The following is a 12,323-nucleotide window of genomic DNA, read 5'->3' on the forward strand; positions in this document are numbered from 1 at the left end:
TCGCTCGCCCGGCGAAAGCAACACGCCGCGAGCGAACTTGGAAAAAGCGGCTTGTGCGGCCGGAGGTGTCGCCCGCCAACGAAAGCAACACGCCGCGATCGGACTTGTGGTACGGGCGGCGCGTGCCGCCGGAGGTGTCGCCCGCCAACGAAAGCAACACGCCGCGAACGGACTTGGATGAATTTCTCGCTCGCCCGGCGAAAGCAACACGCCGCGAACGGACTTGGAAGAATTTCTCGCTCGCCCGGCGAAAGCAACACGCCGCGAGCGAACTTGGAAGAATATGTCGCTCGCCCGGCAAAAGCAACACGCCGCGAACGGACTTGGATGAATTTCTCGCTCGCCCGGCGAAAGCAACACGCCGCGAACGGACTTGGAAGAATTTCTCGCTCGCCCGGCGAAAGCAACACGCCGCGAACAGACTTGGAAGAATTTCTCGCTCGCACGGCGAAAGCAACACGCCGCGAACGGACTTGGAAGAATTTCTCGCTCGCCCGGCGAAAGCAACACGCCGCGAACGGACTTGGAAGAATTTGTCGCTCGCCCGGCGAAAGCAACACGCCGCGAACGGACTTGGTGAATTTCTCGCTCGCCCGGCGAAAGCAACACGCCGCGAACGACTTGGAAGAATTTCTCGCTCCCGGCGAAAGCAACACGCCGCGAAACGAACTTGGAAGAATTTTCGCTCGCCGGCGAAGCAACACGCCGCGAGGACTGGAAATGTCGCTCGCCCGCGAAGCACAGCCGCGAACGACTTGGATGAATTTCTCGCTCGCCCGGCGAAAGCAACACGCCGCGAACGGACTTGGAAGAATTTCTCGCTCGCCCGGCGAAAGCAACACGCCGCGAACGGACTTGGAAGAATTTCTCGCTCGCCCGGCGAAAGCAACACGCCGCGAGCGAACTTGGAAGAATTTGTCGCTCGCCCGGCGAAAGCAACACGCCGCGAGCGAACTTGGAAAAGCGTTTCGCTGTCGCCCGCCACGAAAGCAACACGCCGCGACACGGACTTCGGATGAATTTCTCGCTCGCCCGGCGAAAGCAACACGCCGCGAACGGACTTGGAAGAATTTCTCGCTCGCCCGGCGAAAGCAACACGCCGCGAACAGACTTGGAAGAATTTCTCGCTCGCACGGCGAAAGCAACACGCCGCGAACGGACTTGGAAGAATTTCTCGCTCGCCCGGCGAAAGCAACACGCCGCGAACGGACTTGGAAGAATTTGTCGCTCGCCCGGCGAAAGCAACACGCCGCGAACAGACTTGGATGAATTTCTCGCTCGCCCGGCGAAAGCAACACGCCGCGAACGAACTTGGAAGAATTTCTCGCTCGCCCGGCGAAAGCAACACGCCGCGAGCGAACTTGGAAGAATTTCTCGCTCGCCCGGCGAAAGCAACACGCCGCGAGCGAACTTGGAAGAATTTGTCGCTCGCCCGGCGAAAGCAACACGCCGCGAACGGACTTGGATGAATTTCTCGCTCGCCCGGCGAAAGCAACACGCCGCGAACGGACTTGGAAGAATTTCTCGCTCGCCCGGCGAAAGCAACACGCCGCGAACGGACTTGGAAGAATATCTCGCTCGCCCGGCGAAAGCAACACGCCGCGAACGGACTTGGATGAATTTTTCGCTCGCCCGGCGAAAGCAACACGCCGCGAACGGACTTGGAAGAATTTGTCGCTCGCCCGGCGAAAGCAACACGCCGCGAGCGAACTTGGAAAAAGCGGCTTGTGCGGCCGGAGGTGTCGCCCGCCAACGAAAGCAACACGCCGCGATCGTACTTGGGTTACGGGCGGCGCGTGCCGCCGGAGGTGTCGCCCGCTAATCAAGGCAACACGCCGCTATCGGGCCTGGAAAATTTTCTCGCTCGCCGGCGAGAGCAACGCGCCGCGAGCGAACTTGCGCCTGTTCCCGAGTTCTCGCTTGTACCGCTAACGAGCGAGCTAAATGAGATTAATTAAATGAGGACGCATCGGAAAGTTTATTCGTGCAAACACTCCGGCTTCGCTTATCGGCATCCTGCCTGCATTCGTCCACGTATCGGTCGTAGAATCTCGAAGATTGTGCATCCGACGAGTGGTAACCGGGAATTAGCAGATATCGTAATAATCGTGTCGCGCGGTCGTGCGGAGCGTCGAAAAGTACGAAACCTTTGTCCGAAACGTATTTCCGTATCGTAGCATTATCTCCTCGTAGCGGCGCTACTCGCCGTCAAGTGCCCCGGAGGTACCGCCGGCGGGCGACGGACTTGGTGAAATCATTCGGTCGTCCGGAGGTGTCGCCAGTCCCGGAGGTGCCGTCCGTCCCCTAAGTTGACGCCGGCCGTTATGTGGTGCCGCACGTATAATCACGCCCGTAACGAGCCGTCTCGGTTGCCGCGCGCGTGATTTCGCATCGGGCGAGTGTTCCGTACCGTAATCGCGGTCACCGCAGCTTGCGTGTTGCGTATCATCCGTAATAATTCGAAATATATGTCTCCGACACGTGGGTTTGAGAGACACGTTTCGAGTTAGTAATCGGACAGCGCCCTCATGTCGAGCGAGCGCCGAATATTAAGTAACTTTCGTCCGAAACGTTTTTACGTAGCTCTCCTCGTTGCGGCGCCGTAAATCGTCGTTAAGTGTTCCGGAGGTACCGCCGGCGGTCGTCTGACATCGAGAGATCATTCGGTCGTCCGGAGGTGCCGCCCGTCCCGGAGGTGTCGCCGGTCGGCCGTGGTTCCCGGAGGTGTCGCCCGGTCCGAAGGTGTCGCCGGTCGGCCGTGGTTCCCGGAGGTGTCGCCCGGCCCGGAAGGTGCCGCCCGGCCCGGAGGTGCCGCCGGTCGGCCGTGGTTCCCGGAGGATGTCGCCCGGCCAGGAGGTGCCGCCCGACCCGGAGGTGCCGCCCGGCCCGGAGGTGCCGCCCGGCCCGGAGGTGCCGCCCGGCCCGGAGGTACCGTCGGTGCTTATACCTTATTGTCCCGGCATTTCGTTTGTTTCCTTCTTAATTAATGCTAATTATCGTTGTTTGACATTCGCCATACGGCTATCGTGATAATATTTTATCGTACAATAGGACTTTTCAATCGTTCGCTCTCCGCGACAATGTCTCGATTGAACGCGCCTTTCGGCGCTCGCGCTCGCATACGGCCGTGCGTAGGACCGTGCGTCGCCGACCGCCTGGCCGGCCGGTTGGGTACTATAAGAGATACGTCGCGCTCGGCGCGTCGAACGAGTCGAGCGAGTCCGGACGAGTCGTAAACGTACTTTCTCGAGTCTCTCGCCACTCCGGCGTGTTTCGACCGCTCTCCGTACCGTCGCCGACCGCTTGGCCGGTCGGTTGGGTACTATAAGAGGTAGGAGAGATTAATATTGTACGTGTCGCTCTCTCGACGTTGACAAACGAAGAATCGCCCGAACGGGTCGAGAACGGATTTTGTCGAGTCGCGACTCTGACACGGAGAGAACATTTATATATAAAATGTTTGATTTTGGAAACCACGAATATATAAAATAATATACGATCGTCGCAGAACGCGCCGCCGCCAAGTCTTCTCATGCTTGGAGGTTGCGTGTCTCGCGAGAACGTACGTTCGACTCTCGCGTCGTCTCGTATTCCTCTTCGCCGGGGATTACGGTGCGGCTCTTCTCGTTCGTCGCCGAACGCGCGCTAATTAACGCACACTTATTTATTACGAGCACAGCATTGCCACGAGTCGGTGTCGCAAGACCGAATGGCTCTTATGTGGCGCGCACGCCTCTAGTGTGTTGGCCGCGCGGTTCCCTCTCGTTTCGTACGCAGCAGCGGAATCGTCGCGCTTACCGAGCATCTACTCCACGGATACAAGTTTGCGGGAAGAGTTGCTTCTTCCCGCTCGCTTTGTACGCCGTAGCGAAATCTTATTGCTGGTCGTGTGCGGTTAAACGCGTACGAACCAGACAGAACAGTCCTCGACGTCTAAGCATCGCCATCGTCGATCTAGCGTCAGGGTGAATCGCGCGGTCTCTCGAGACCGCGCATCATAACATTTGGGAGAATAAGAACACGAGTATTTTGATCTTGTGGATTTTTGAACGGATGAGGAGGAGGAAGAAGAGGAGAGGCGGCGGCGTCGGGGGTTTACTCTCGCCTCCGTCGTTCTCTCGTACGCTTTACATAATAGCGTTAAACACAGCAGAGTGTCGCCGACCGGCTGAGCAAGACCGGCGGCAAATAAAATGGCACATACGAGCGAGTCGCGCGCGCGTCGGTGTTTCGGCATCGAACGCGCGCGCGCGCGAAAAAGAGCTAGCGACGAGTCTTCGGGCTCGCTCGCGAGTTACTCCCTTGCGAGTAACCGAACACGAAGCTCCCTGGTTGATCTTGCCAGTAGTCATATGCTTGTCTCAAAGATTATAAATGTAATTTATTTAATTACATTTTTATTTTTTAAATAATACATATATACGTTCCAAAAAATATAAGCCATATTATTAAATATGTACGTGTGTGTGGGTGTATAACTATCATTTAATACACATTCACGTTAAATCACATTATTTAATCATATTTAATAACTATATCACTAACATATATAATTAATACTTATAATAAATCATTTTTAAAGTAATTTTTTTTAAATTCTAGTTATCATTTTATCAAAATTATGAAAAAAAATTGATACAATTGTTAGAAAACTTAAATGTGCATAACTTTTTAATATATAGGCATTAATAAAATAAACATAGTGATTGTTAATTTTTTATGCTACAGCTACGCATAAAAGTACTAAAATGCTTAGAACTTTAAATTACTTTAATATTCAACTGTATATATTATTATAACTTTTCTCGTTTTATACTATATTTAAAAAATAATATTTAATAATTACTTTATTGCACTTACAACTATGCATATGTATTTAATACTGTAACCATTTAAATAATAAAATATATATATAATTACTGTGTATGAAATTAATACATTCAAAGTAAAAAAAGTACATATGCAAAAATAAACTCTATAAAATCTATAAATAAACGTAATAATAATAAACTGTGCAATAAACGTAATAATAAACGTTCAAATATTTTATTTATTATATATTAAAATTATTCTATTTAATAACCTGTCCTTTTCTTGTTTAGATCTCCTCATTTTCGCATCTCTTCTTTTGTTCTTTCTTTTTCCTAAAAAGAAATATGTGATTGTTATACATAGGTGCAATAAGTCAATTCTGCAATAAATATTCTATACAAAAATAACAATAAGTTCTTAAATGTTGTATTTAATTTAAAAAAACTAATACACGCAATAATGAACAGATAGTGCATGTGTTCACCCTCTTTAAAATCAGTTTCTTATAAAAATAAAAAGTTTGAGATAAGATGATAAAATAGTTAAATTGAGGTATATTATATATAACTTACAAATCTCGGTCAAATCTCTGCTTGGCTAAAATTAGCCATCTTGCAATTATATCCTCAACTTCCTTATTTGTTAAATTGGTTCTTGAAGTTCGCGCAGCATCTAACAACAAGTTTAAACAGATATGTGTGGTTATAGATTATATAAAAATTTAAAGCGACTTAATTTTATATATATATATATGTATATATGTATATATACTATTCAAAATTATTTTATATTCCTATGATTACATATTATTGAATAATGATATTAGAGTTCTAATAGCATCATCCAATATAACCATGCATAGAATGCTATATATAAAGTGTCAAAAATATGTCAATAAAAACATTTCTGTGATTAAATATTTATATACTTACTTATGATACATATAGTAATGCGAAGATTTTTAAAGGCATTTTTCAATTTTGCACCAGCCCAACTATATTCCATTGCTAATTTATTTGTTAAAATATGTTTCATCATGTACGAAATCACATCATGATGATCCTTACCTCCTAAAAAGCTCAATTGTCTTGTCTAAAAATATAAAATAATTTAATTAATATTAGTTTATGATCTAAAAATATCAAAATAATAAACATTTGTTTTTCTCTTATAAAAAAAGTTAACATTACTTTTCTTTTAACTTCTTTAAAATTATTTAACATTATATAAATAAATAAATATGTCCAAAATATTGCTTTTTATAAGACATTTCAATAAAATGTTTCTAATCGTAAGTATAAAATGATAATATTTTGTATATACCATTTCTGTAGCAACACATTTGTTTTTTAATTGATTATCAATTCTCTGTAATTGTTCTACGGTATCTGCTGGCAAATCGAAATCATAATGTTCATTTTTTTTTAAATCCGTTTCCTCATTTTTTCTTATGTGATTATCCAACTTTATTAAACGTTCATCAATTGTTGTAAGATTTAACAATACTGCATTTAGTTTCCTGATAATTAAATTATGAAAATCTGCAAAAATAATTGACACATATTATTGTATATCTACTCATTGTCAGATTATATAAATATTACGAATTATATACCATTTTAAATATATGTTTACAGTGATATAAATAAAAAAAGTTAAAACTTTAATAATATATATATATATATATATAGGTAAGCTTTTACAAAAATTTAAAATTAATAACAGATATATTTTTACCTACATCAATCTCAGCATTACAAGTATCGGATGTAGATATTGTATCTGAATTTTGTGGAACAAGGTCATCTTTATTTGCTGTTCGATGTTCTTGTGAACTTATAGATTTACTATATGTAACTGCAGACTTTTTAGACTGAATATTAATTATTTTTTCATTACTTATTTGTATCGGAGGCTTAGTTATTTTCTTATAATTTTTTATCAGTGGTTTTTTTATTTCATAAGTCATTTTGCTTTTATTTAAATCGTTTGATATATTAGAAGCTTCATCTAAATCATTGCTTGTGTCAGTTCTATCTGAATTATCAGAAGAACTTGAAATTTTTTTTACTCGATTCATTTTCTTATCACCTTGTATTAATGGTGTCTTTATTTCACAGATTTTGCTCTTATTTATTGTTAAAGCTTTTGGTGTATTAGGAAAATTATCTAACTCTAAATCATTGCGAGTTTTTAATTTATTGATGCTTGTGTCGCTTGTATCAGAATTATCAGGAGATGAACCTGTATTTTTTTTTGCTCGTTGATATCTCGATTTTTTGAGGTTATTTCCATCATCACCATCTATATCGGATATTTGTTCAGCTAATTTAAGTTTGTCTATAGCTTTATCATATGTATCTAAAACGTATAAAATTTTTGAATATTAAAAATTAGATTTTTGTTTTTATATATTTTATAATCAAATATCACTTAAAATTTAAATTTTAATATATACTTTTAATACATATATATTATAATTTTAATTTATATAATTTTTGATAAAAAAATAAAATACATTTTTTATATTACTAACCGCTGCTACCAAAAATACGGATTATTTTATATAATTGCCAATCATCAGAAGGAAATATTCTTTTCATAATTGCTTTATTTATCTTAATTTGACTTGTATATGATGGCCATTTACATTCCTTATTATTTTCAGTTAACCATTCAGAAGGAACAATTTGTAAACCATCTTCGAACTCCACAATATTATACGCCATAATAACTGTAAATAAAAATTGATCAGCATTGAAATTATAAATAATCTATGATGTAAATAATATGATAAAAATGTGACGATAATAATAATAATAATAATAATAATATTTGCAATTTATATTAGAGTATTATAATTACGTTTAATTATTTAATTACAAATGCAAATTAATATTAAACATGTATTATTCAGTTGTGTGTAACATCGGAAATATAATATAATTTTTTTTATAAGGCATTTTCAACATTTTTGCTCTAATTTTATCAAACTCCCATGTCTGAAGATGAGAATATTCAGACATGATACCAATATTTAAAGTTAATGACGAAATAGGCTGTGTATATAAATCTTCCACTAACACAAGTACTTTGCCAATAGCATACATTTTATTGTCATTAGATTTAATGAAATTTAAAATTGACATTATTTGTCCATTTTCAAAAGAAATGCAATTATTTTTTGGATCATCACAGTTAATATAATATTGATTATTGCAAAAAATTTTATATTGTTGTACAGAAATGAAATCTTTCGTAATAGGACCATCACAATGAGAGCGTGTAAAACATTTTTCCATATCGTATGAATTTGAATATATTTTGAATGTTTCATTATTATGTATTGTCTCAATTTCTGCAAATCTTCTTGTTAATTGCTGTAATGGTTGGTTAGTTTTACGAATTAATTTCTTTAACGTAGACATATAATTCTCAAATTTAAATGCACTAAATTTATCCAGAGCACCAAATTGTTTTACGTCTGCAGCAAGATGTAATAAATTATGAATATTATGTGAAATATATTTAGAACCGTAGATAACTTGAAATGATTTTACAAAATGTTTTAATAAATTTTCTGCATATTCTATAATAGAAGTTTGATATGTTAAAGTAGGATGTGCAAGAATTGTGATTGCTACATGTAATGTTAGAAAATTTAAATATACATTTTCTTGTAGTATTCCTTTCAATATAATAGGACCTGTATATAATAAAAATTGCCGATATTCTGTGGCTTTCCAATGTTTGATATACTTTAATGATCTTGGTTTTCGAGCAAAATCAGAAGGAATATAATTGCGTAACTTTATTAGTTTCTTAGAAATTTGTTCTTTGTCTGAATTTGATAATCTTATCTTAAGTGGTTCTGAAAGCCATAACATAATAAGTTTACGCATAACACCCAAACATACCAGGTGCATATAATCTAGTGGCACATTTGTAACTAAGCCTAGATTTGGTATATTTTTTAAAATTGTGTCACCAGTTTGATAATCAAGATTATAAGATCCAGTAAAAAATTCTTTATCATTACGTAACATCATATTAGATGTGTATGGAAAACATATATGTCCTTCTATATTATCACCTTCAATAATGCATTTAGTGCAACTATTATATCCAGTGTGTCCTTTTACATTTAAAATAAATGATTTAGCAGGAGCGTCACAAATTATTGCTTTAATTTCGACTTTTATGATCTGTCCCTCATAATCAATCCCATTATTTATAAAAGCAATAGCATCACCTACAAACATTTTTAAAAACTCATTTGCATTTTTTGGTTTTCCTTCACCATAATATAAGGCAATGACATATACATTGTTTATAATATTATCTGCACATAATATTGGCCATAAACTCTTTGTGGAAGACTTATATATAGGTAAACCATCAATATTTATAAATAATTGAATGTTATCAAGAGCAAAATTCAATCTTTTACGTTCTTCAATAATTTTTAGAAGAGCTTTTTCGAGACCTAAGTGGCAGTAATCTCCGTTTTCAATTTGTATAATTTCAGTTGATTTAGGAGTTTGCAATAATGTACGTGGATCTTTAGGCAAAGTATAATTAGTGTGTGTTTGCAATATCTGTAAAAGGTGACGGAGTGATTTGAGTGATATCTTTTCTTCAATAGCCCATTTACTTATGTCATGTATAAAAGTTTCGTTATCATTTAAACACAGATTTTCATAATTGTTATCGACTATAGCTTGCAGCTTATTTGCATCCGTGTAATTTTGTATCATACAGGCATTATTTTCATTCAGAAAGTTAATATTATTTTCATCATAATATTGATTTAGATTTCTATCTGACAAGGGACATGTCACAACTGTCCGGAACCGATTTGATTCTCCTTGAAATATGTTGTTAAATACACAAATCTAAAAGACACGTATTTTTTTATACGTGCGCAATTTGAGTTTTAAGGGGTGAAACACCCCTTTAAAGAATAACGGTATTTTTCTTTAGGATCAAATATCTGCTAAACTATAAGAGATATAAAGAAAAAACGTACAACAAATTTTAATGGCTTGAAGAGTACTTTAAAGTTATATGAACAAAAATTTTTTTTTTTTTTTTTTTTTTTAAAAAACCCTCACCACCTAATTTTTTTTTTCAAAATTAAAAATTTTGTTTTACCTAATTTAAAGCTTATTTTTTTCCAAATTCAACCATGTGTAATAAAGTTATGTTACGAAATATCATTTTCGAAAATTAATTATAAACGCTCCCGTATATACGCTCATCCGTGCTATGTGCGTAAGTAATTACCGTCGAACAATAAAATATATAAAAAATGTTTTTGTATAATTCTTATTTATGTTTTCTATGTATTTATAACTGTGTATTGTGTATATTTAGATTTTTTTAAAAATGTATTTGCATTTTATATTATTCACTCATTATACACATTACAATAATGATATTCGACAAAAAAATGTTTCAAACATAATGACTTCTTGCACCAAGAACATCTTACTACAGCTATATTATTGCAACCTTCGATATCACATTTTGTTAAAGTTTCGTCTAAACTAAAGTGTACTGGATTTTCGAATTCGTCTGGTCTTTCATTCGTATAACCACTTTTAAACCACGAATATTTAAATAAGTTTTGATATCGTGGGGATGACAATTGATTATGTATCAAAGATTGCAATTTTATTATATTATTTCGTTCATGTAAGTTTATATTACTTTCCAACAGTAAAACCGCATCTGAAAATCTTTTAGCAAAATTTTTCCAAATTCTGAATCCATAAACATCTAATGGTTGTATTTTCCCTGTAGTTCCTTTCGGTATTATCATAGTAGTAATATGTGTTCCAGGAGGTGTTAAATCCGAAATCATATTGGGGCAATGTCCAGTCCATGAATCGATAAGAAGAACGCTATTAGGACCAATGTTTGCGAAATAAGCTTCTTCTAACCACATTTTAAAATGATCTGTACAAAATATAAATGTTAATTTAATAGTTTTTTTATGACTCTTATTAAATTGTTAAATAAAATAAGGTTGTTAAAAAAAGTAATTATAAAAGGAAAATACCTGATGTCATTTTACCAGATTTCGATGCTTTTACAATAACATTTTCTGCTTTAAATAAATTTTCTTGTACTCTTGGTCCAAATTTACCATTAGCTTCTTTTAATACAATAAATAAAGGGGACAACAAATTGCCATTACAGGATATTATTGGTTGTATCGTATATGAATGGGTTGTTGATGATATGGATTGCACGACACGTTCTACTTTCTTTTCTCCCTGGTTAGACAATGATCTTCCAGAGTGAAGTTCCAATTGGAAACCACTTTGATCTGAATTGTAAATATTTTCAGATCCAAACTGTTCAATAAGAGGTTTTACTGTTTCCAGAAAATCATCAGCTGATTTTTGCAAATCAGCAGAATCTTCTAATGTTCTTCTAGTGACAAACTTCGTAACTTTTCTTGAAACAATTCGGTGAGACTTCTTAAATCTTGCTATCCAACTGTGAGATGCTTTAAATATAGGATTTAAATTTCCTATTTCTTCTTGAGCTTGTAAAGCCCATCTTTTTAAATCAATATCATGAACCATGAATCCTGATTCGACAGCTGCAGTAAATTTATCATGTGTAAATTTGGAGATGTAAGATAATTTTTCTGTACGACTTCCACCTGATTGTATTTGTTCTTCCCATCGCCTTAACTGACGTTCAGATGAAACTCTTCTAAATTTATTTTGTACTACTCTTAGAGGACGATTCCTTTTTCTGTCATTACTGTTTTCATCAGTGTCCCGAAATCGCCAATACTCAACAGCTCGTCTTTTATAAGAACTATCAAAATTTGTATCATCATTTGAACAATGAGGATGAGAATTTAAACTATCTTCATGCCATGCTTCTTCGTCATCTTCAATTATTTCAAAACTATGTAATTTATAAGGTTCTTCATAATCGAGATATATTTCTTCCGTTACTTCCACCCCATTATAATGAAAAACGCTATCCAGTAATATTTTTTTAATGTTTTCCTTTAATTCCACTTCTGCTTCAGTTACTGGCGTTTCTGTTAAATATATTGAATTTATTGACACCAATAAAAGTCTAACAACGTTAAGCGGATTGATAATCATATTCAAAGATGTTATATTTTGCTTTCTATTGCAATAAAAGAACAGTTTACACAGATATTATTACAACGAAAAGACTACACCGACTGTGAGAATTATGCTGCTACATGAACAATTTATATTAACTTATCAGAAATACGTCATCACATAATCTTATTTTATTATTTATTTTAACGTATTAAAGATTTTATTGTAAAAATTATAACTTATCTGGAACACGTACACATAATCTTATCTTATGATTCATTTAACGTAAGATATAAAATTTGTTTATGCCAAATATTGCGACATTGGTATTCGCAAGATTCAATTAAAAAATAATTTTATTATAAAATATAATTGTTTTTAATTTTTATAGAAGAAATTAAATATTAAAGA

At 37.1% G+C, this 12,323-nt stretch overlaps 1 protein-coding gene across 1 annotated transcript; it reads right to left on the minus strand.

Annotated features, from left to right (window-relative positions):
• Positions 1 to 5,046: 5,046 nt before the first annotated feature.
• On the minus strand, positions 5,047 to 6,241 carry LOC146725052 (uncharacterized). Its single transcript, XM_085485078.1, has 4 exons — positions 6,136 to 6,241; positions 5,745 to 5,904; positions 5,385 to 5,484; positions 5,047 to 5,144 (listed from the first exon to the last, which is right to left on the minus strand). Exons 1-4 carry the CDS (start codon positions 6,136 to 6,138, stop codon positions 5,099 to 5,101), a joined length of 309 nt encoding a protein of 102 aa, XP_085341204.1. The 5' UTR covers positions 6,139 to 6,241; the 3' UTR covers positions 5,047 to 5,098.
• Between the last annotated feature and the right edge of the window lie 6,082 nt (positions 6,242 to 12,323).

This window comes from Nylanderia fulva, unplaced genomic scaffold, assembly GCF_048542155.1.
Source record: "Nylanderia fulva isolate GAGA-0341 unplaced genomic scaffold, ASM4854215v1 Scaffold1064, whole genome shotgun sequence".
Lineage (NCBI taxonomy): Eukaryota > Metazoa > Arthropoda > Insecta > Hymenoptera > Formicidae > Nylanderia > Nylanderia fulva.